Below are 26,992 nucleotides of genomic sequence, written 5' to 3' on the forward strand. Positions count from 1 at the left end.
TAAAGAGCTAGAATGCAATGCTCTTAACAAAAGAGGAATATTTAAAGCTATATGCTGAAAGTAACAAATGTGTCAACTTTTCAACCATCTCAAAAAGAACAATCCAGTATTTATTATACAAAATAAGAAAAAAAATACAAATCTGTTGCTTTCTACCCCATTGATTTACTGCTTATGTTGAGAAAGGATTATCACATTCACACTACTTACATGATGAATATAATAAAATAAAACTCTATAAGAAATTATGTTCCAAATTGTGAAATACTGTTTCAGAGTGCACAAAACTTGCATGAAAAAATGTGATTAAAGAAACCAAATCCTTCTATTAGCTGCACTGAACCCCTAAAGCAATTTAGGAATTTGTTTCTTACAGACAATTAATCACATGCAGGCACGCCAGATGAGAACTATTGATTGCCCTTTTCCAGGCTAGTGGCATTCAGACAGTAGACAGACAAATGCCCTAAGCAAGGGGAAGCATCTTTCTGCTTCTGCCTGGTGTAGCTTTTAATTGTTCTTTCCTAAAATGCTTGACATTTTCTGTTAATCTTTAGTGTAGAGCCTACTCCTTTATTTTTTAGCAGTACACAGATAGGTGTTTTTTTCATTTACCTTTACACCAAGGTCCTTCATTAGCTCAATCTCAAAATTCACTACATCATATGGCAGGCGGAACTGAGGGATTTCAGAAGTACTGAAAAAAGAAAAAGAAAAAGAAAAGTAGGCATCAGTAGAAAAATGACCAATCTTAAAAATGCGTAACATATCTGTATGGATTAGTAGTAAATAAATATCTCTTCTGAGGGTATTTATATGAGGACATCTACATTTTTATTGACATAAAAAATATTACATGGAATGAAGTTACAGTAGAAACTGATATAAAAATAACTAAATTACAGCAATAAAAAATGATAAATATAAAACTGGCCAAAAGCAATTTCTATAATTTTAAGTTCAATATTTAGCTGATTTATATAATAATTCTATATATTCCTATGAAAGCAAAATCTTAAAATATATTAATAAAACTAGTTGGAGATATAGATTTTAATATATGTGCACATATATATATATATATATATACATATTCACATATATATTCTATAAATATACTTCTAGCTTGTTGAAATGCAAATGTGTAACTCTGTATTACCATACTGTTTAGAGTATTATAAAACCAGTTCCATGTGATCTATAGAACATTTTTACAATAAACTACTCTTCTTCTGTAAAGGAACTGACTGTCCCAAAAAGGTTCGGTAATTTAAAAACAGTCCTGTTTTATATTAATACCTATTGCCTGCATTTTAAAAAAAATCATGAGGCCTATAGCACTATCATTTTAGTAGTATAATAGAGTATTAAAAGTAAGCTCAAAACGCTTTCCAATGTTTCATAACAATTAAAAAGCTATGTATGTCCATAAATACACAGCAATCCACTCATTCATCATTTGCTCATTAATTCATTCACCTACTCATTGAAAGTGAGTAGTGCCAGGCAGTGTTTACAAAGTGCCAGCCAAATGTAAGCTGCAATAATTTGATGATGAATCTTACCAAATTCTTACATTTAATAAGCTCTTTTTCTGATCATGGAAGGATGCATAAAAGGTAATTACATTTATAATATGATACACACAATGAGAGAAGTATATTCACTATATCTTTAATATGTGTGTGTGTGTATAATAGTAATTATATTTTCTATATTATAGACATTAATTTGTAAAATAAATAATTTTTGAAGATGAATCTTCTGAATAATTAATTGAAAAGTCTTCCAAAGTACAGCCTTTTCATTCTTTGATGACTTAAGAACTTGATTATTCAATTAATTTTTATATATCTATCAGCAAGATATCATACTTAACGTTACAGAAAATGCAAGTTATCAAACACTATAAAATCAAATCTGTACACTAAAGAAGCTTCCCTCTAGTCAGAAATATAAGTTTATGTTTAAAAATGAATTCAGGCATAGGGCAGAGATAAAAATCTCTTAAGTCAACTTGTCAACTCCAGCCACATTACCTCAGAGTAACATGAATGTGCCAGAATATTCTGGGAACCAAGAAGACTTTGCCTTCAAAGGCTAAGTAGAAAGATTCTTAACAACTGTGAACTGTATGTGAATAAAAAAACAGACACCCAGACTTGATAGACATGGGGCTCCATAGGAGAGAGATTAAACATGGACTAAAATTGGGCATTGATGCAGTCCTCAATAGGTTGAACAGCAGAGCAAAAGCAATGTACTATGAACAAATAATTCTAGCCAAATAAAACAACTACAACAAGATGAGAATCTTAAATCCATCCAGATACATTGTGAATCTGAGAACCTTCCAATGAGTCAGGCCTACTCTTGGATTTTTACAGGATGTAAGTAGAAGCACATATAATTAAAGAAAAAAATGGTGTGAGTGCAAGTCAGTGGTTCTGACTTAAGAAAAAATTTTGAAAGAGCAAGTTATAAAGAGCAGGGACAACTTTCTGTTGGCCAGAAAAAGAGAAAGGAAGGAACACCTAACATAGCAGGAAGAAACCTGAGGAAGGAAGAAAGAGCAGGACCACCTATGGCAGTATAGCTTTGAACACAGATGTGGGCACCAGGGAAAATAGAATGCCAGGCTGCTGGGCTTCAGCAGCTCTGCTTAAAACCCCATGCTGCTGTGAAACCATGTCACTAACACTTAGCACAGTGTTAAATGAATAAGTAGGAGGGAATCCATTTCCTAACATCTCCTAACGTAAATAAGAGAAATGTGAAATACTAAGAAAAGTTGGTCAGATTTGGTCACAATCAGGTACGTAGGGGGTGGGTGGAAATTATAAAAAAATATGATGTATTTATATTCACTAATAGATGAAGTCAGCAAATAGATATAACACATACACACACATATATACGCAGAACAACATGACAAATATAAAATACCAAATGTGAACAAGAGTGTTTCAAAAGAGGAGAGGCTTATCGTGGGATGAGATAAGCAGGTAGTAGAAATGTCTTAGGACTTTAAAATACTATTGGTGTGTGATGGCTTCCACATCTGTCTTCTCAAATCTAAATTCTAGATTTTTATGTTCACCTGGGTGTCTAACAGGTATCTCATATTTATCATGCCTAACACTAAGCTTTGGTTCTTACAACCCAACACTGGTCCTCAGATAACCCCATTTTATGAGTTCCTCAGGCTCTAAACTCCATTATCACACACTATTCCCTTTCCAGCACCATACCAAGCCCTGATGCAGGCAATAGGAAGGTGTGTTCTTTTTAGACAATTTAAAAATCATTATAAAACTTACGAAAATGGGCCTGTTTTGTATTATTTTCATGAGCTAGTAATTCTAAATAATATTACTAGTATACTAAACAATGTCCTCTGCCAAAAAAAAAAAAAAATTCTCTGGTGGGTCTAAATTCTAAACAATTGCCATAGTTGCTACTGAGTTCTAGTAATATATAGGTAAGCTTCTCAATGATTCCATTTTTATTACCAACTCTTTAATAAACATGGAGTTCTACAGGAAAGTTAACTTGCAGAATTACAGTTAAATAGTGGCCATGAGCACCTGCTGATTCAGCTACAGGCATTCTTCATTCCAATTCCCCGTAGGCAGCATATGCCTCCGCTCCTGTGATGCTACAGATTCCAATATGTGAAAAGTTGTTTTGGAATTGATAAAATGATAGCACACGAAGCAATAAGAATTACTTCAATTCTGTTGTTTTGTATGATCACATGGAATTTTTGTGTTTAAAATTGAAAATAGCTACATTCTTAGTATTAAAATAATTTGTTTTAATCATTTTTTAGTTCTACAGAATAAATTTAAGAAGAAATTCTTACTGGTTATTGGGTGATTCTTATTGAATTTTATTGTATAGACCAGAAGATAGCATGTTAAAAAAAAAAAAATCCATACTGGGTATCTGGTATGCTAGGTATACCATTAATCCACCATTTTTAAAAAACTTCCTCCTTGCATTTATCATCACCTAACATATTCTACATTTGGTTTATTGTTCATTTGTTGTCTGTCTCCCCACCACTAGAATATAAGCCCCATGTGAAGGCACTTTACATTATTTACTTTTATGCTCTAAATAGAGCCAGAAATAAAGAACAGCACATAGTCAAGTGATAAACATATACACTGAGGAAGGAAGAAAGGGAAGGAGGAAGGGGAAAATATAGATAGGTATCAGGTCATGGAATGGTTTTTATGTCAGGCCATATCCTTTGCCTCTGAGGTTAGAAGGGGTTGTTGAAATGTTTCAAGTGGAAGAGAGATAGAATCAGATTTGGAAACTAAAGGAAGAATGAATTTGGAAACTATAGGAAGAATGAATTTGAAAAGACAAATCAGGAAGCCAAGATAACTGTTTGGAAGCTACTGCAGTGGTAAAGAAAGTGAGAGGTGGCCGGGAATGGTGGCTCACACCTGCAACCCCAGCATTTTGGGAGACCAAGGGGGCTGGATCACTTGAGGTCAGGAGTTCAAGACCAGTCAGGTCAAAATGGTGAAACCTCATCTCTACTGAAAATACAAATATTAGCCAGGCGTGGTGATGCACACCTGTAGTCCCAGATACTTAGGAGGCAGAGGCAGGAGAATTGCTTGAACCTGGGGGGTGGAAGTTGCAGTGAGCAAATATCTTACGATTGTACTCTAGCCTGCCTGGGTGACACAGCCAGAGAGTCAAACTCCCTCTCAAAAAAAAGGAAAGTGAGAGGTAAAGATATCAGAGGACATTTTTATAGCATGTTGATAAAATGGAACTGCCAGGATATTAAAGAGTAGCCCAGATAATGATATCATCCCCTGAGATGGGATCTGTGATGATAGTGATGCCATATAAACTCATGTTTACATTTGCCATCTCCAAGGTGGGAAACTCAGGAAGAGAAGCAACATTGGTCATTGATATGATGAAGTTTATAAAGAGATGTCTAGGGTTTCAATGTATAAATCTGTTGCTCAGGATGGAGAAAGATGTCAGGGTAGATACGGATTTTTAAGACATTTGCATGTAAGTGATAATTGAAACCATGAGAGTAAATGAGACTACTCTGAAGAATGCAGGGTGAAAAAGAAGATAAAAAGATAGAAGACAGAATTTAATAGGAATGATTGTTTTCCAAGTTTGTTGTGCTTAGGAGAACAAACTTTTCATCTATCTGTGCTCCTGTAACAATCTAAGGCTTTGAAAAAAATTTTTTCTTGTTGTAATCATAAATCCTTTAGTACAGTCAGTAGCATGTCAGACAACATGAAAAAAATTCTTCTATTTCCTGTTTCTTTCTTGTAATGAAATGTATCTATAACAACTTTCCATTCTTTTTAAAGCACAATTCTCACACTGTGACAGAGGTATGCTTCAGTTCATTGCACATTCTCAAAATATTATTGACTATTGCTGTAACTATTTCACCTAGACCCCATTTCCCTTTATCGTCAATCGACAAGAAAAACAATAGGCATAATAAAAAACAATATAAAATTTGAAAGAGGTAAAGCAAAGGGCAGCATTGGCCTCACTATCCTACCTAACAAAAATGCCATCATTCATACATATTAATTTATAAGAGAAAAATCAGAAAGTATATATTTGCACATACTTGAAAATCTCTTAACACTGTTTTCTTTATCTTTGTTATAATACCAAGCCCTTTTAACCCTGTTAAACCAATGTCCTAAAAAAAGAAAACACTGTTAGAGGAAAGCAAAACTACTGATTATTTTATAAATTTGTTGCAACATCAAAAATAATTGATGTGTTCAATGCAATAGAGATTAAATCCTAGATCTTTTTCACTGACTCTAGTGATTTTTTTTAAAAGTGGTTGTGATACTAATTCACGGGGGATAAAAGAATCTGTTTGGATGCAAAGGAAAAAGAAAGATAAAACTTGACATGGCCTCTTTAAGCAATTGATTTCAAATACAAAGCTAATTTAATCTTTTTTAGTCACTTTGAAGATACAAGAGAATGAGAGGCGGCTATAAGTGAGAAAAGAAATTAACAGGAAAGTTTTGTGGAATTCTGGCTAAATTCCAGCATCAATTTTTATAATCCTGTAACAGTGACCCATAATGCCTCTACCATGGGACAGTACAAGTGAGATTGATTAAATATTTCATATTGTCTCTAAATACTGGGAAGATTCAAAGGCAAAAGAAAGAATTTAACAACTTTAAAAGAAAAACCACGATGTTTGGTCATGAATCCAGAGACATCTGTCTCACTAGAAAATGTTGAACAAATAAATAATTTTTTAAAAAGTTTAGTACTAATTTATAGGAATTAGAAATGTCTATCCTGCATATGAGTTAAAAAAGATTTAGGCTAACAACAGTAATCTTCCACCAAAATTGGCAATAGAGAGTAATTTATAAACAGGGTTGGTTCCAATTTAGGCTCTTTGTGAAAATACAGTTAAGTGGCAAAGAGATTTTTCCTAGCCTCCCAGGGAACTCAATTAAGTTCATATTTTAAAAATTAGCTTAGATATTCACTGATGTGTATAACTGAAAACAACAGTGCTTATACATATATTGTTAACAGATTATGTTTTTTCTAATTAATAAAGCTGTGGTAAATGCCATTAAAATGAGAGTCTAAATCTTTCCAGCAAAACAATGTATGGGGCATTTTACTTTCCAGAGAAATAAATTCATATAATACATGTAATCTCTTAAAATTCATAGTAGTATAATACAGAATTATTATTTCTTAACAATCAATTTGTATATGTTTCATATCCACTCTAAAGGGTCTTCTTAGTATGTGATATTTTTGCTTGATGATTCAGTCAAATAATATATTAATGATAGCTTATTACTCAATAATTATGTCAATAAATATATCAACATATTTATATCAATGATACAAATAATTGATAATTTTATATTATCTTGGGTTTAGCATATTGTGTTTGAGCAATATTGAAATTGATATAGCTATTAACATATATTCACAGGTGCCAAAAACTGTAAGAAACTTCACAGATTTTAGTAACAACTTGATTAAATTTATCCCCTGTCATTATTGGCTATGGTTAATTTATTGGTTACAAATAGTGCTGCAGCCATAACAAATTTAAATGTTAAATATAGAAACAGATATTCCAAATTGCTGAATTTTATAATCCATGACTTTTTTGATACTATATGTAGAGAAAATAAAAATCAATTGAGAAATATTATTCAGTTACCATTAAAATTCTTTATTTTGCATCAAATGTTATAAGCAATATCTACTCCATAATCATAATTTTACTCCTTTGTGATAATAAAATATACATCCAGTATAGAGTTCTATTTATTTTAAATATACATTCTCATTTCCATGTATAAAACCTCAAGGGAATAATATGATTATGTGATTTTAAAAATGTATATTTAAATACAACATTTCTGGTAGACGCTGACAAAATTTTAATCAAGTGTAAGACTTAAAAAATTATAAACTGAAAATATGTAAGACAACATATCTATGTAGACAACATAATTAATATTCCAATATTCTATGGAGCTACATATCCATCACTAATATCCATGATTTTCAGGTATATCTCTATTAAAAGAAAAATTCAAGGGGCTAAAACAATTTTTCACATATTGATTCTCATAATCAAAATATAATTTGCAGAAATTTCTCTTAAATTCACAGAACTAGAGGGAAATATTCTTAAATAAATATTACTTAAAGCCAACTGCAAATTTTAAAGCAAATAAAGTAATCAAAATTTGAACATTTGGAAAAAGAACATTTAAAATACCATCTGTGAGCCTGAAGTTTCTATATGATTATGAACCAACAATATTAATAATTGTTTTGCTCCATCATTTCTGACACTATAAACATAAAATAAATGTAGGCATTACCTTAAACCACCAACATATTCTTGTTTTTCAAATATAGTGATGTCAGAGTACCCCAATCGAGCCAAAAAGGAAGCACAACTTATACTTGCAGGCCCAGCACCAAAAAGAGCAATCTTTGCAGAATAAGCTTCAGACATTTTTTCCGGAGGAGGCAGGGAAGGATTTCTGATCTGTGGGATACTCATTGCTTTGAATACCTACGGAGAAATCAATTGCCATGGTTAAAATTTTGAAACTAACTTACATCCTCAAACATATTTTTAATGTTTCAAATGAATTTGTGTTTTAAATAGCAATAAGTAGTACATTTTCAGTATTAATATAGTATACTCACAGCTTGTATCAAGTAGACGGGGAATTATGGCTAACTCGCAAATCTTTCCTTTCTTGAATCATGCCTCCTCTAGGAAACACTCCACTTAGAAGGTGAGTTAGTGCCCCTCCTCTAAACTCCTGCAGCATAATCTGTATATCTCTAACATAACCACATATCTGTGGCATGTGTTATGTTTCCATGTCAGTCAGTACAACATTAGTTTCTTGAATCAGAATACATGCCACATATAAATATAGTACCCTTATGCTACAGGAGTTAGCATTACCGTGGCACACGGTAGACATTTAATAAATAATTGTTTGAATTCTGCTTTTGATTATGATAGATAAACTTTGGGAGAATAATAATTTTTTTAAAATAATAGAAGCATTGAAGAGCTACTAAAGCAGGCAGTCTTGGAAGGGCTAAGATCTTAGAAAGGAAGGAAGAACCAAATGAGGTAACCAGAAGTCAGCTTTCCCCTGAGGCATTCAAAGGGAGGAAGGCTAAGAATCTTGAGGAGGACCACAGCTCAAAAAAGAGATGTTAGCAGTCTTTTGAAACCAGAGAGACACAGAGTTTTGGAAATATAGGAGGCCATTAAACTGGAGCAAAATAAAGTGCAGAAAAGTGAGCTTAATTCTTAAACTGCATAGGACAAAAACCTAAGGATCTAAACAGAAAACCTGATGGTCCAGGGAAAACAAAAACCAGAGTGACCAAATAAGAAAGAGCCCTAGAAAACACCTCAGTGTACAGTTAAAACTTCTGGAGGGCAACACTCTATATGTAGGGCAAATGAAAGGTAAACAACCAATCCAGACCTGGATTTAAATGGCAGTGATCAGTCTCCACTCTTATCTATCTACCAAAGATAGAATACACTTTCTGTGGAGAATAATAAGTCAACCGCAGTTTCTACACATTTTTTGATAAAATGTCTGGGGTTTTATTTTTAAAAATCCAAGACTGAAGAAAAATAAACCTAAAAATATAGAAAGAGATACATACATAATCCGGTAAGCATAGTTATAAAACATAAATTTTAGAATAACTATGATTATGTTCAAAAATATTTAAGAAGAATGTAAACTTCATTATAAAACTGGAATTTGTTACAAATAACAGAAATTTTTTAAATTTAGTAAAATATATTTAGCAAACACCCATAACCAGCTAATGTGAAAAGAGGGAGTGGGATTTAAAAATGTATTTAAAAACATATTAATAAAAATCTATTAATTAAAATTGTTATAATAGGTCAAAGAAGGTCAAAAAAATTTTGAGATGGTAAATATAAAAATGAGAAATTATTTTAAATGTAAATGGACTAAAATTCCAATTAAAAGACAAAAGCTATGGAAGATAAATACTTGAAATATAAGAACACAGACAGGTATAAAGACTAGAAAAGTTAGACAATGCAAACACTAACCAAAACAAAGCTGGTACAGCTTTCAAAATGTTTATTGAATCCCCACTAAGTACCCAACATCTCGTTAAAGACTCTCAAGGTGTTTGAAGAAATGAAAGCTGGTACAGCTTTGTTTTGGTTAGTGTCTCATATTGATATATATGTATATACACACATATGAAATATTAGACTTTAAGGCAAGATGTTCTAAAATATTCTATAAAATGTTCTAAACTTAAAGAACTTTTTATAGCATAAATCAGTCAGCCACTCAAAAATATTTTACAATTCTAAAGGTATAGGCTCCAAATTACAATTTTAAATATATAAAGCGAGATTGATAGAACTAAAAGTAAAAGAAATGAATCACAATATTCTCACTATTCTACTCTTATGAAAACTTGACTGCTGATAAAAGTGGCCAGTGAAGAAATTCATATTATAGGTAAATTATGTATGATATCTACTGGATTAGCTCACAGGGTTGTTTGCATTTAATAGGTCAAAGCAGTAACTTTCTCTCCTTCTGGAAACCCAGACAGAGATCAATAGATATAAATGTAAATTTTCTTAAGAGTGAGGAATAAAGATGACAGGTCTTTTCATTTTCTTAACCTCATCCCACATATACCACCAACTACTGTAAATAAATTAAAAACACATAAGGAACATCCAGATGATCTCATTTAAAAAATTGAAGAGGGTATTATTAACAAGTATTACAGGGTCAATTTCTCAGCATGAGATGAATGGTTCTCATAAAAGTTCTTCTAATATTTTGTCATTTTAATTCTAATGCTTTGTCACATTTTACTGGTTTACTTATCTGTTTCCTCCTTTTGATCATAAAATCTTTAAGGGGAGACAATATATTAGAATTCATCTTTTAATTTCCAGTGTTTTTATATATGTGTGGGAATATGTATTAACTACTCAAGAGTTTAAATTGGTAGTACAATAATTTCTTATTCCTAGCTACAATCTATATAATTTACAAATTATTAATATATGTTTCTACTCTTCCCTGTGCTATCCAAACAATGCAGATTTTCTTACATACTATTTTTGAACTGACATATAATGTTACCTTCTATTCCTTTCTAAGCAATGTGAACAGGAACGAAATTCTAGTTCTAAATTAATAAATAATGTTATATGATCATCAATTAAAACGTAGTTAAAATATATTTTATATTTTATTCCTTTCTAAGCAGTGTGAACAGGAACTGAATTCTAGTTCTAAATTAATAAATAATGTTATATGATCATTAATTAAAATGTAGTCAAAATATATTTTATATTTCCCCAAAGAAAGGTTTAACATACTTTTCTTAAATATATATTTTATTAGATTAACTAAAATGTAGTTAAAATATATGTTTTTATATTTCCCCAAAGAAAGATTTCACATACTTTTCATAAATACATATTTAAAACATACATTCAACATAATCAGGGAGAGATATAGCTAATTTCATTTAGAGATTAAATAAATGCTAATTTCCTTCATATTTAGTTGAATAATTTTAGCTTTGTGAACTAATAATTAAATATTTAACTTTCCCATGTTAAAATCTGCTAACATTTACAAATTAGCATTTCATTTGAACAAATTCTGAATGAAGACATTTATGATTTATTTAAAAGTATCATTTATTGCTCATATCTTTTACAATGGAAACAGATTTAATGATGACTACTAAGAATTGTTTTAGGCTACAGTGTTCGTTAAAATGTGAAGTTATGCTGTGATAACCAAATTGAATAGAATTTGTTCTCAGTATTCACTCAGAAGCAAGAAATAGGAAAGTTCTGAGATGCCTAGTATATCTGACACAAATTCTAGCTAACAGCATGCAAATAATAAACTAGCAATTTTCTAACAATAAACAATAGGTATCTATTTTCACCTAAGAATATTTTAATATATTTGAATAAAACTTTTAAGCATTTTTTCAAAAGACTATCAAATGCAAACACTGAATTATTTTTCAAAATGTTTATTGAATCCCCACTAAGTACCCAACGCCTAGTTGTAGCCTCTCAAGGTATTTGAAGAAATGAAAGCAAGCACACTCAGTACACAAAGCATCAGGACACATACTAGAATGTACATTGTTAGCCCCCCAGGCAATGCAGCTTAAGAGTTGCTTAATACATACTCATTACATTGCTTGGTTCAATACACACTGCTTTATAATTGGTATCCCTTTGCCTGTTCTGTTCTAGGTTTTTTTCTTTCACAACTTTTTATTGCACTGGATGACCCCCCTGAGTTTTATAGGAGTTTGGATTAACCTTGATGCAATTTTTTAAGGGGTAAATAATTGAACCAAATTTTTGTGAACTTCAGCACAACAGGTGGTATATATATATTTGTTTATTTTGTAAAATTTATTTATTATACTTTAAGTTCTGGGGTACATGTGCAGATTGGGCAGGTTTGTTACATAGGTGTACATATGCCACAGTGGTGGTTTGCTGCATTCATCATCCCGTCATCTACATTAGGTATTTCTCCTAATGCTATCCCTCTCCAATCTCCCTACCCCCTGCTATTCCTCCCCTAGCCCCCCCACCCCCAGGACCCAGTGAGTGATGTTCCCTTCCCTGTGTCCATGTATTCTCGCTGTTCAACATCCACTTATGAGTGAGAACATGTGGTGTTTGGTTTTCTGTTCTTGTGTCAGTTTGCTGAGAACGATGGTTTCCAGTTTCATCCATGTCCCTGCAAAGAACATGAACTTTTATGGCTGCATAATATTCCATGGTGTATACGTGCCACATTTTCTTTATCCAGTCTATCACTGATGAGCATTTCATTGGTTCCAAGTCTTTGCTATTATGAACAGTGCCACAATGAACATATGTGTGCATGTGTCTTTATAATAGAACGATTTATAAGCCTTTGGGCATATACGCAGTAATGGGATTGCTGGGTAAAATGGTATTTCTATTTCTAGATCCTTGAGGAATAGCCACACTGTCTTCCACAATGGTTGAATTATTTTTAAAAGTATGTCACTGAAACTAGACTCTTGAAATTGAGTCTTGACTTCCATCATTTTCATGATATATGGAATTGAACAAGTCCTTAAACATTTCTATGCCTTAGTCTCCTTAATAAGGTGGGATTAATAACATATATTTCAAAGAGATGCTTTGAAGATTTAATGATCTAGTTAATACCTGGAAAGTGCTTTAAGAGACTGCCTGGCCATATAGCAAATGCTATTTACTTTCTAGTGTTCAAATTACATGAGACAGAGTATATCTAAACTCATACTGTCCAATATGGAATCCACTAGCCACATTTGATTGTTTAAGTTCAAATATAAATTACAACTAAATAAAATTAAAAATACACTACCTCAGTAGCACTAGTCATATTTCAAGTGCTCAATAACCATATGTGGCTAGTGGATAATACATCGAACACATCCATCACTGCAAAAATTAAAATTTCTAATATATGATGCAATAGATATAATATCATGAGCACAATTAACAGAAAATAAATGATTTAGAGGCAATGAGTTTTTAGTATTTGTTATAGTTATTTTTAAAATGATTTTTATGACTACATATTTGTATACTTTAATTTTTCATAATTACTGTGTTTCACAAACCATTTACAAAATTCCTAAAACTTTAATCAGCACTAGAGCTGGTCCGAGCTGGCTTCAGAATACTACTGCACCTAGGAAATATGTGAGGGCACATACAACATTTTTTTAGACACTAATGTTCTTCCATCATCCACTCTAAATTCTGAAATACATAAGTTACTAAAGACCTGAAGACATAAGTGGCCCTCTATCCTTTTAAAACATTGCATCCAACTCTTTTTTAACTAAGATACAAATAATGGATAATTTCATATATACCCGATATACTTCTATGAATGTAGCCTGATTCTGACAAAATTAGGGCAAATGGATAAAAAGTCAAATCAACAGCTCCAAAAATATTTTATGGGTGAATGGGGGTAGTAATTTGTATTTAAGTATATTATGAAACTATGAAAAGTGAAATCAATCAATTATAAATTTATAGTTGGCATTTTATAAAAAATGTAAATTGAAATAACTAATAATGTAATACTAAATTATGTCTAAAATGAGTTGGGATATTTTTTCTTAAACTGCCGATGAATAGACAGTATAAGCTAAAAAAAAAAGGGGTTACCCAAAGGATTATAAATCATTCTATTATAAAGACACATGCACATGTATGTTCATTGTGGTGCTGTTTACAATGGCAAAGACCTGGAAACAACCCAAATGCCCGTCGATGATAGACTGGAAAAGAAAATGTGACACATATACATCATGGAATACTACGCGGCCACAAAAAACGACGAGTTTGTGTCCTTTGTAGAGACATGGATGAATCTAGAAACCATTGTTCTCAGCAAACTGACACAAGAACAGAAAATCAAACACTGCATGTTTTCACTCATAGGTGGGTGATGAACAATGAGAACACTTGGGCACAGGGAAAGGAATAACACTCAGTGGGCTAGGTGTCGGGGGTGGGGGATAGAGAGAAGGGGAGGGACAGCAGGGGGTGGGGGTGCAGACAGCAAACCACTCTGGCATGTATTTACCTATGCAACAATCCTGCAGGATGCAGGATGTGCACATGTACACCAGATCCCAAAGTACAATTTAAAAAAAAAAAGACCAAGAAAAGGGGGAGGTTAAATTAATTTTGTTAAAATTAAAAATAAAATTTTACAAAAGTTAGTAAATTAAAACAAATTACACAATTTTAAAATGTCCATAAATATGAAAAATATTTTTCAAAAAGAAACCACTATGGCATGTGTGTACCTACTCAACAATCCTGCCAGATCTGCGTATGTATCCCAGAACTTAAAGCACAATTAAAAAATAAATAAATAAATATAAGCTTAGGCTAGCTGCAAAAAAAAAATAAAATATTTTTCATTCTTTTATTAAACTACATCAGTCTTCAAAGAAATGTAACATAAAATTACAAATAAGTTATACATAAAAGATATATTAGGTCCAGGCCGAGTGCAGTGGCTCACGCCTATAATCCCAGCACTTTGGGAGGCTGAGTCAGGCAGATCACAAGGTCAAGAGATCGAGACATCCTGGCCAACATGGTGAAACCCCGTCTCTGCTAAAAATACAAAAATTAGCTGGGCATGGTGGCGTGTGCCTGTAGTAACAGCTACTGGGGAGAACTGGTTGAACCTGGGAGGCTGAGGTTGCAGTGAGCTGAGATCATCATGCCACGGCACTCCAACCTGAAAACAGAGTGGGGGATTTAGTCTCAAAAAAAACAAAAGATATATTAGGTCCAGTTATTTACAGTATCATATTCCCAAGAGATTTTTCTTAGAATATTGTTCCCTATCGTTTCATAATGTAACAAAAAAATTCTAAAATATTTCGGCTCTTTGGGTGAGAAAGGCCCCTCTCTTTTTCTTTTAAGCAAATGTTGAGGACCTCGGGGAAGATGGCCAACTAGGAACAGTTCAGGACTGCAGATCCCAGTGAAAGTGCAGAGGGTGAGTGGACACCGCATTTCCAAACGGATTTTTTGCCCACAGACCAGGAGATTCCCAGGTGGAGGAGCCCCATGGGTCGCCAGCGTGGCTGTGGCAGGCGTGGCTGTTTTGGCCCATGCGGCTGCTTTGCCAGCACCCTGGCACTGTGATTCTCGGTACAAAATACACTGGTCCGGGTGCCCTCTTAGCTGGCGATTGGAGCCCCAGGAAGGCAGATCGCCCATTCATCTGATTTAAAAGGAGACTGAAATAGGGAGTGAGGCCAGGAAATTCCTGGGCAAAAAACCCGCCAGGAATCTCAGCACCGCAGTTTCAGCAGTGAGTCACAGCATGGGAATTCACATAGATCCCATTGCCTTTTCAACAGGCGACTGGAACACCTGGGAGAGAGTTGACCATTCAACTGGAAAAAAAAAAAACAGACTCTGAGTCAGGGAGCTGGTGATCAGGCTTGGCTGTTCCCACCACCCCCACAAAAAAAAAAAAAAAAAAAAAAATCAGTAACTGAAAAAACGCTCTGGGTTGAGAGTTTCACAGCAAGCACAGCTGAACCTGGGACCGTCCAGGTCTGTGGGGGAGGGGCGTCTGCCATTACTGAGGCACTCCACCACTACAGAGGCAGTCCTCCATCGCTGAGGCAGCCCGCCCTTGGGGAGGCAACCTGCCACTACAGAGAGAATCCTCCATTACAGAGGCAGGCCACCATTGCCGAGGCAGTTCTAACTACGCCCATATAAACAGGACTGCAGGGAAGATCACAGGGCAGCTGGGCAGAGCCCACAGCAGCTCAGCAAAGCCTCTGCAGGCAGCCAGTGACTAGGCTGCCTCCTCGCTGGGCACGGCAGCCCTGGAAAAAAAAAAGAAAAAAGGCAGCAGCACAATGGAAACTCATAAATAAAGCCATAACTCCCTGGGACAGAGCACCTGGGAAAAAAAAAGGTGGGGGGGGAGTTTATGAGTTCTGCTGCAGCAGACCTAAACGTACCTGCCCAGCAACTCTGAATGAACAACGGAGCTCACAGATCAGCACTTGAGCTCCAATAAAGGACAGACTGTGTCCTCAAGCAGCTCCCTGAACCCCGTATATCCAAAGAGTCACTTCATAAAGGAGACCTCAGACTGACATTTAGCGGGTATCATTCTGGGACACAAAGATAGCAGAAGAAGAAGCTGGTAGCAACCATTACTGTTTTGCAGCTGCTGCAGGTGATCCGCAGGCAAGCAGGGCCTGGAGTGGACCTCAGCAGTCCTACAGCAGAGAGGCCAGACTGTTAGAAGGAAAACTAAGAAACAGAAATAACTTCATTATCCACAAACCGGAAATTCACTCAGAGACCCAATCTGAAAGTCAGCAACTACAAAAACAACAGGTGGATAAAACCACAAAGATGGGAAGAAACCAGCGCAAAAAGGATGAAAACACCCAAAACCAGAACACCTCTCCTCCTACAAGGGATCACAACTCCTCATCAGCAACGGAACAAGGCTGGATGGAGAAGGAGTGTGATGAAATGACAGAATCAGACTTCAGAAGGTGGGTAATAAGAAACTTCAGTGAACTAAAAGAACATGTTCTAACCCAATGCAAAGAAACTAAGAACCTTGAAAAAAGATTTGATGAAATGCTAACAAGAATGGACAACGTAGAGAGGAATATTAGTGAATTGATGGAGCTGAAAAACACAACATGAGAACTTCGCAAAGCAAATGCCAGTTGTCCATCAACTAATATTCTAAAATTTAATTTTTAAGATGAAGGGTCAGCTGCCACAATAATTGAACAAATGAAACAAACTTCTTAATATCAGAAGAGAGCGACTGAAATATTTAAGGATGAACTAAAAGTATACCTAATATGTATTTCCCCACAGTAAGGCCAATATTTACTGAAAAACATCCTATGTGCCAGGCTCTAAGTTAAATCTCTATCATTTAGTCTTCAACCCTATGGAGGTACAATCAGATCCATTTCCTAGGTGAGAAAACTAGGGCTAAGCTCACATGCAAAAGATTTTATCCTAAGGTTACTTGACTCGAGAGCCTGAACTCTTAAACTCTGTGATTATCAAATTTTCTCAGTGATTGTCAAAAATTCATTATCTATCTATAATGTTTCAATAAGAAATGAATAACTGAACACATTATATCATTCCTAACACACTTAGAATATGTTATATTCTAATATATTAAATTCTTATATTCTGATAAAATATATTTTGATATAATATATTCTAGCCGATCTACTAACAAAAGTAGTTGGTTATTATAATTAATAAATTAACTTTACAAACCAACAGTTGTTCATGAAGTATTTAAAAAACACTGAACTACATCATCTGGTTTCCCACCATGCTATCCTGCCACTCAAGAACTAAGGTAGTCGGTGTATTAAGAGAACTGCCTCCGTGTTATCAACAACCTCTACAGAGTGGTACATTTGTGTACATTTATTACAATCGGTGAACCTTCAATGGGTTTGCATAAATTTATTATGAAAATAGCATCATAGGACTACAAAATCATACACAACCGTTTCTTTCACTGTCCTAAAAATCTTCTTACTCTCCATACACATCCCTCTCCCACCTTCTTCCCAGTAACCACTCATTTTTTTAGTGCCTCCATAGTTTTGCCTTTTCTAGAATGCCACATAGTTGAAAGCATACAATATACAGCCTTTTGAGATTGATTTCTTTCATTTAGTAACAGATTTAAGTTTCCTCCATGTCTCTCCATGACTTGATAGCTCCTCTCCTTTTGGTCCTGAATAATATTCCAATATCTGTACATACCATAGTTTATTTATGCATTCATCTACTGAAGAATATCTCAAAAGTTTTGGTGATTATGAACAAAGCTGCTATAAATATTCATGTGCAGGTTTGCATGTTAATGTAAGTTGTCAACTCTTTGGGGTAAATAGGAAGCACAATTGCTAGATCATATAAGAGTATGTTTAATTTTGCAAGATACTGTCAAACTATCTTCCAAATAGGCTGTACTATTTTGCATTCCCACCAGGAAAGAAGAAAAATTCCTATTTCTCTTCATCCTGTCAGCATTTGGTGTTGTCAGTGTTGTACATTTTGGCTGTTTGGTCTCCTCTGAATGTTTGTGTCCATGCCATGGACTCCATTCAATTCATATCTTGAAAACCACTAATATTATAAAGGAGGTTTTTTTTTTTTTTTTTTTAAGTGATTAGGTTATGAGAGCTTTAGGAGGTGATTAGGTCATAAGGAGCCCTCCTCAATTAGATTAGTTCCCTTATACACAGCCCAAGGAGAACTACCTTGCCCCTGCCACATGTGAGACAGGCACAGTAAAAAAGACTTCACCTATTACCAGAAAGCAGGTCCTGAGCACATTATAAATCCACAAACACTTTGATTTTGGAATTTCCAGCATCCAGAACTGAGAGAAATAATTTGTGTTGTTTATAAGCTATCCAGTTGATGGTGTTTTGTTATAGCAACCTGAGCAGACTAACCATTTTTTTTTGAGATGGAGTTTTCGCTCGTTACCCAGGCTCCAGTGCAATGGTGCGATCTTGGCTCACCGCAACCGCACGATCCCAGCTCACTGCAACCTCTACCTCCTGGGTTAAAGCAATTCTCCTGCCTCAGCCTCCTGAGTCGCTGGGATTACAGGCACGCGCCACCATGCCCAGCTAATTTTTTTTTTGTATTTTTAGTAGAGACGGGGTTTCACCATGTTGACCAGGATGGTCTCCATCTCTTGACCTCGTGATCCAACCGCCTCGGCCTCCCAAAGTGCTGGGATTACAGGTGTGAGCCACCGCGCCCGGCCCCTCACTATTGTTTTATGTTGCATTTCCCTGATGACATATGTGAAGCATCTCTTCAGATGCTTATTTTCCATCTGTATTTCTTGGGGACATATCTGCTAAGGTCATTGTATCATTTTTTAAATGGGTAGTTTTCATATTGTTGGGTGGTAAGAGGTTTTTAGACATTTTGGATAGTAGTTCCTTATCAGATATGTCTTATGTCTTTTGCGAATATTTTCTCCCAGTCTGTGGCTTGTCTGTTCATTTCTTTCAAGACAGTTGCCTGCAGAATAGAAGTTTTAATTTTGTTTTTGTGTTTGTTTTAAGATGAGAGTCTCACTATGCTGCCCAGGCTGGTCTCAAACTCCTGCACTCAAGCAATCCTTTTTCCTCAGCCTCCTGAGTAACCATGACTTACAGGTACATTCCACCACACCAAGTTCGGAACTTTTTATATTTGACAAAGTCCACTTAGCCATAATTTATTTTATAAATCTTACCTTTGAGGTTGTACCTAAAAAGTTATTGTTTAACCCAAGATCATCTAGATTTTCTCCCGGGTTATCTTCTAAGAGTTTTATAGTTTTGCATTTTACATTGAGGTTTTATAATCCCTTTTTAATTAATTTTTGTAATGGGTATAAGGTCTGCTTCTAGATTCATTTTTGACATATGGAAGTAGGGTGGTACAAACATCATTGTGGAAAAGACTGTCTTTCTCCATTATATTGTCTTTGCTCTTTTGTCAAAGATAAGTTGACTGTATTTGTGAGTGTCTATTTCTGGGCTCTCTATTCTGTTCCAGTGATCTATTGTTTATTATTTTAACAACACCACACTGTCTTGACTACCGTAACTTAACAGTAAGTCTTAAAGTCAGGTAGTCTGAGTCCTTCAACTTGGCTGTTCAATATTATGTTGGTTAATTTGGGTCTTTTGCCTCTGTATATAAACTTTAAAATAAATTTGTCAATATCTATAAAATAGTTTGCTGAGATTTTGATTTGGGATTGCACTGAATCTATAGATCAAATTGGGAAGAAGTGACATCTTGACAATACTGAGTTTTCTATTTGGAAACCTGTCTCCATTTATTTAGTTTTTGTTTGTTTGTTTGACCACAGTTTCATAGTTTCCCTCATATACATCTTGCACATATTTCATTAGATTTATACCTAAGTATTTTATTTTTAAGGGTATAAATGTAAATGGCATACTTTTAATTTCAAATTCTAATTATTTATTGCTACTGTAAAGAAAAGTGGCTGACTTTGCTGTATTGAACTTTTTGCCATAATTGCATACTAGTTCCAGGAGTTTCTCTGCTGATTCTTCGGAATTCTCTACATAGACAACTGTGTCATCCGCTAACAAAGACAATTTTATTTCTTCCTTCCCTACCTCTATATATTTCATTTCCTTTTCTTATCTTATAACATTGTATTTGTGTTATTTTTAAGGTGTTCCCTTCCCTACAAATACTGTAGCAGTTGGAGGATTTTAGGATTATTTTCACAGGCACTCAACAATATTGTGATGAATTTGAAAATTCCCCAACTCCAGTGACATGCTTAAACAAAGTAGTAAAAGTCACCAAGGAAAACAGTTCTACCTAAGTAATAACAAAGAACAATTAACTACAAATGAATATTCTTTTTAATTTTACTTTGTAATTTTTTTTACTTTGTAAGTGCATAGCATATTCTCTTTTTTTGGTACCTAGTATATTCTTGACGAACATTTTTAATATTAATTTTCCTGCATGTTCATCCTGTGATTTCTCACGTTTCATTCATCTATAAAGCACATTTATTGTATCACTCCAAATTGACTTTACCAGCATTTTCTCCATGATTTTCACATTACATTGAAGCAAGGGAGAGATTATAATGATATTTAAAATGGAAAGATTGCAACGCACAGAGGAGCCACAGAATTTCCCCCCTAAGTCCCCTCACCTTCTGAAGACAGAAACAGTATAATTTTCTAATCATTATTATAAAATTCTAATTTGAGGGTAACTCTTGCTTATTTTAATCTTTATTGCTTTCTAAAACAGTACATAATGAAAATAAAAACAAATGTTTGATAGCTATAATTATTCCTCAATTACTCTGTTCTAATTAACCAAATATAAACTATAGGGAAGTCATAAAAAGTAAAATATTCTTAAAAATTTTAGAACATCTCTACTAGTTGAAGAATGAATTGTAACAGTGTGGTTGTATTCTGTATACCTCATAAGAGGATTATACTCTTGCAAGTGTTTAGCTTGATTTCATTATAAAATAAAAATAATTTTGATAATTTCAAAAGAAATATTATTTCATCAGTTTAGGTCTAAGATAAATCTTAATAAAAATAATACATCATTTTTCTTTTGCTGGTTTAAGTTTCTTGAGTTCCTTAAGTAGCAGGATGAATGTCTTGTTGCCTTTTGAACGCTGAAACGGAGAAAGATTGCTGTTTGTGCATCCAAAAGTACTAAAATTACATCCCTCTAGAAGATGTTTCTATGTAATTTTCTTTGTTATTTGTTTTCTTTTGTAAAATAAATCAATGGAAATACTGAGTACTTACTAATCATTGCATTCATCCTTTGAAAAGAAATATACTTGGATTTCTAGACAAATAGTTTTCTTCACAACAATTAACCAGGAACCCCAAAAGTAAGAACTGTGTTTCAAATGTATTGGAAATTATAAAAGATTCATATCATGTTAAGTTTTGTTATCAAAATTATTACTGTATTAGTAATTCTCAAAGATGTTTTTTCATAATTTTTATATTATTAAAATAGACATTATTGAGAGATATCTCTGACAGGTTAAATATACTGTGTTAGCTTTCTTACGGGGGACGGGTAGCTCCATCCCACCAGCTTTTTGGCTTTCTCAGCGTCAGCCAGTGCTTCTGCCTAGATCTACAGGGATTGCCCGGAGCCAGTCGAAGTTGTTGTTCTGCCTTGTTCAGGCAGCTCACTAAGGCACTTCAGTCCAGCGAAGATCTCCGGTCCTGTGGGTTGTAGAGGGCTTGGGTAGAGCACTACATCTGGACCAAAGTCCCAGAGGGGGAGATCACCCTGTCCTCCGGTCAGTGGCACGCTCCTCCTAGGTGGGGTAGTGCCCCACCTTGCCACAACTTGCCCTATTTGGTTTATACACACTGTCCAACCAGACCCACAAAATGACCCTGGGACTTCATTAGGAACTGTGAAGACCATGTGTCTCTGCATCTCTCTAGCTGGGAGCTGCTTTCCGGAGCTGCCTTTTATTCGGCCATCTCGGGTTTACAGCCAAATTCTACCAGACGTACAAAGAGGAGGTGGTACCACTCCTTCTGAAACTATTCCAAACAATACAAAAAGAGGGAATCCATCCCAACACATTTTATGAGACCAACATCATCCTAATACCAAAACCGGGCAGAGACACAACTAAAAAAGAAAACTTCAGGTCAATATCCATGATGAACATCAATGCAAAAATCTTTAATAAAATACTGGCAAACAGAATGCAACAGCAAATCAAAAAGCTTATTCCTCATGATCAAGTAGGCTTCATCCCGGGGATGCAAGGCTGGTTCAACATATGCAAGTCCACAAACGTAATCAACCACATAAACAGAACCAAAGACAAAAACTACATGAGTATCTCAATTGACGCAGAGAAGGCCTTTGACAAAAACTCTTGATGCTAAAAACTCGCAATAAACTAGGTATGGATGGAACGTATCTCAAAATAATAAAAGCTATTTACGACAAACCAACAGCCAATATCATACTGAATGGGCAAAAACTGGAAGCATTCCCTTTGAAATCTGACACTAGACAAGGATGCCCTCTCTCACCACTCCTATTCAATATAGTACTGGAAATTCTAGCCAGAGCAATCAGGCAAGAAAAAGAAATAAAGGGTATTCAAATAGGAAAGGAGGAAGTCAAATTGTCTCTATTTGCAGATGACTTGATTGTACAATTAGAAGACCCTATCGTCTCAGCCCAAAATCTCCTGAAACTGATAAGCAAAGTCAGCAAAGTCTCGGGATACAAAATCAATGTGCAGAAATCACAAGCATTTCTATACACCAATAACAGATAAACAGAGAGCCAAATCAAAAGTGAACTCCCATTCACAATTGCTACAAAGAGAATAAAATACCTAGGAATACAACTAACAAAGGATGTAAAGGACCTCTTCAAGAAGAACTACAAACCACTGCTCAGTGAAATCAGAGAGGACACAAACAGATGGAAAAACATCCCAGGCTCATGGTTGGAAAGAATCAACATTGTGAAAATGGCCATACTGCCCAAAGTAATTTACAGATTTAACTCTATCTCCATCAGGCTGCCAATGACCTTCTTCACAGAACTGGAAAAAAACACTTCAAACTTCATATGGAACCAAAAGAGGGCCTGCATAGCCAAAACAGTTCTAAGCAAAAGAACAAAGCTGGAGGCATCATGCTGCCTGACTTCAAACTATACTACAAGGCAACAGTAATCAAAACAGCACAGTATTACTGGTACCAAAAGAGAGACATAGACCAATGGAACAGAACAGAGGCCTCAGAAGCAACACCACATATCTACAACCATCGGATCTTTGACAAACCTGAGAAAAACAAGCAATGTGGAAAGGATCCCCTGTTTAATAAATGGTGTTGGGAAAACTGGCTAGCCATGTGCAGAGAGCATAAACTGGACCCCTTACTGACACCTTATGCTAAAAATAACACCAGATGGATTAAAGATCTAAACATAAGACCTAAAACCATAAAAACCCTAGAAGGAAACCTAGGCAAAACCATTCAGGACATAGGCATAAGTAAGGACCTCCTGGCTAAAATACCAAAAGCAATGGCAATAAAAGCCAAAATAGACAAATGGGATCTAATTAAACTCCAGAACTTCTGCACAGCAAAGGAAAATTAGAGTGAACCAGCAACCAACAGAATGGGAAAACATTTTTGCAATCTACCCATCTGACAAAGGCCTAATAGCCAGAATCTACAAAGAACTAAAACAGATTTACAAGAAAAAAACAAACAAGCCCATTCAAAAGTGGGCAAAGGATATGAACAGACACTTTTCAAAAGAAGACATCAATGAGGCCAAGAAACATGAAAAAATGCTCATCATCACTGGTTATTAGAGAAATGCAAATCAAAACCACATTGAGATACCATCTCACACCAGTTAGAATGGCAATCATTCAAAAATCTGTAGACAACAGATGCTGGAGAGGATGTAGAGAAATGGGAACACACGTTTACACTGTTGGTGGGAGTGCATATTAGTTCAACCATTGTGGAAGACAGTGTGGTGATTCCTGAAGGACCTAAAAATAGAAATTCCATTTGACCCAGCAATCCCATTACTAGTTATATACGCAAAGAATTATAAATTGTTCTCTTATAAAGACACACAGACACATATGTTCATTGTGGCACTGTTTACAATAGCAAAGACCTGGAAGCAACCCAAATGTCCATCATCGATACACTGGATAAAGAAAATGTGGCACATATACCCCATGGAATATATGCAGCCATGAAAAATGATGAGTTTGTGTCCTTTGTAGGGACATGGATGAATCTGGAAACCATTATTTTCAGCAAACTGACACAAGAACAGAAAATCAAACACCATTGTGTTCTCACTTCTAGGCAGGTATTGAACAATTAGAACGTGTGGACGCAGAGAGGGGAACATCACACACTGCAGTCAGTAAGTAGGGGCTAGGGCAGGGAAAGCAGGGATGGGGTGGGTGGGGAGGGATAATGAGGGGAGAAATACTAGATATAGGTCATAGGGGGATTAAGGCAGCAAACCAGCTTGCCATGTATGTACCTATGCAATAATCCTGCATCATCTGCACATGTACCCCAGAGCTAAAGTACAATTAAAAAAACAAAACAAAACACTGTGTTAACTGAAATCAGAATATTCTTTCATTCAATTACCATTTCATTCCATTTTTTACGTACCCTCTACATCCTAGACACCAGTATGAATAAAACCATAGACTCTCCAATAAGTAGCTCCCTGCATAATAGAGCACTCATATGTCTTAAATAAGTTTTTAAAAAACTATATTAATATGCAACCTGTCTGGTACAGGGTTCATTTTCACAAATGGTGCCTTCAGAGTATTTGAAAAGGTTAACCTACCTAAAAGGGAAACTGTCACCTAAGCCAAATCTTAAAACCTACAACGAAAAACATACATATGTTATCTTAGAAAGTGTTCTCTCTAAATACCAGCTCTGAAAATTAAAAGAGTAATGATTATTTCAGCAATTTATTGTGAGGATTAGAGTCAATGGTGATAACTTCTTGTGATTAATGCCTCCTCTTTACAAGCTGCTCTCTGGGGAACTTAACATTTCTATCTCCAATCCTAAAAATCTTCAATTTTAGGTATGATTGTTCATTTTTTATACAAAGGAACTGATTCACAAGATTATTTTAGCATTATAGTCCATGTTATTATGACTATACTGGGGATTTGATAAACCAGTTTAATAAAGTGGTTTAAACTTACCAAATAGAGTTGAAAACATAAGTGATTTTAATTTGGTTATGAGAAACGTTATTCATTCAAAATCATATGCTCAGGATACTTAACATTAGCCCACAGATAGGCAAAATAATCTACCACAAAGCCTATTATAGGATAAGGTGTAAAATATTTCATGTAATTTATTAAATACAGTACTGAAAATGAAAAACAATATAGTTCAATGAATATTTGAAGTAAGTTTTCTACTAAATGTGTAACACTTTTACACCATTTTATTTGTATTATTATTATTATTTTTGAGATAGAGTTCTGCTCTCGTTGCCTAGGCTGGAGTGCAATGGCACGATCTCCACTCACCACAACCTCTGCCTCCCAGGTTAAAGCCATTCTCCTGCTTCAGCCTCCCGAGTAGCTGGGATTAGAGGCCTGCACCACATGTCTGGCTAATTTTTTGTATTTTTAGTAGAGACAGGGTTTTTCCATGTTGGTTAGGCTGGTCTTGAACACAAGACTTCAGGTGATTCACCCGCCTTGGCCTCTGAAAGTGCTGGGATTATAGCATTTTGAAGTCAGAAAATCCTAAACTGAATCACTGTTAAGTCAAGGATTGTCTATACACTTATAAGAGTATAGACAATGTTCTGCAAGTACATGAAAAAGATGCACTCACTCTATATTAATAGGGCTCAGAAAACTATAGATTTCTTAAATCAATCTAATAAACCTTCTACAAATAAACCTTACAAATTTTGAGTAAGCTTATGCTGTAATGTGTATAAATCTTCATGAATATTACATCTTTTAAAAGATTTTTTCTTTTTATTTTTTGCTTCCAAAACACTTCCTTGTCAATATTATAAAAACATTTTTATATCTTTATTTTTAACGTCTCAAGTTATTATTAATCTAGGATAAATATTTAATGTTTACTGCCATATTTTTACACAGTTTCCTCTTTCATTTCACGTTTGTTTCCTTCCTTCTAAAGAACACTTAGTAGTTCTTATAAAAAAGAGAGTGAGAGTTAAACTGCCTTAGATTTAAAATGCCTGAAAATAACTTTATTCATGTCATTACTTTCAAAAGAAAAATAGAGTTCTTTACCTTAAACCTTTACAAATACTGTGCTCTTGGCCTCTGACATCTATTGATGCTGATGAGAAATCTAAGGTCAGAGTTATTGTCATTTGTTTTTCAAGTAATTTGTTTTCTCTTTGTTTTGAAGTTCTGATTCTCATTACCCTTAGCATTGCACAATATTAGCACAATCCTACGTCTAGGTGAAGAACTTTCATCTTTCCTTTCTTCTGGAAAATTCCACCATAACTGTATTATGGCTCCTCCTGTGCCAGTCTCTCTCTTCTTTGGGAACTTCCTTTACATGTGTATTGGAGTCTGAATTTCTCTATTAAACTTTTCTTTTATTCATATCCCTTTACCGTGTTCTGGTTGAATACTCAGATCTTATTTTTATTTTTTATTTCTTTAGTTCTGCT

The 26,992-nt window shown here is 34.7% G+C and overlaps 1 protein-coding gene across 6 annotated transcripts in view; it reads right to left on the minus strand.

The window, feature by feature from the left end:
- The window catches only part of DPYD (dihydropyrimidine dehydrogenase), an 851,840-nt gene that overhangs the window by 595,694 nt on the left and 229,154 nt on the right, over nucleotides 1-26,992 (minus strand). For all 6 annotated transcript variants that reach the window (XM_032248001.1, XM_032248002.1, XM_032248005.1 and 3 more), the window contains 2 exons: nucleotides 7,908-8,104; nucleotides 616-697 (listed from right to left, as the gene is read on the minus strand). In XM_032248001.1, the coding sequence (XP_032103892.1) occupies nucleotides 616-697; nucleotides 7,908-8,104 (279 nt within the window). The remainder of the gene's footprint in view (nucleotides 1-615; nucleotides 698-7,907; nucleotides 8,105-26,992) is intronic.

This window comes from Sapajus apella, unplaced genomic scaffold (genome assembly GCF_009761245.1).
Source record: "Sapajus apella isolate SASKATOON/1434 unplaced genomic scaffold, GSC_monkey_1.0 scaffold64, whole genome shotgun sequence".
NCBI lineage: Eukaryota > Metazoa > Chordata > Mammalia > Primates > Cebidae > Sapajus > Sapajus apella.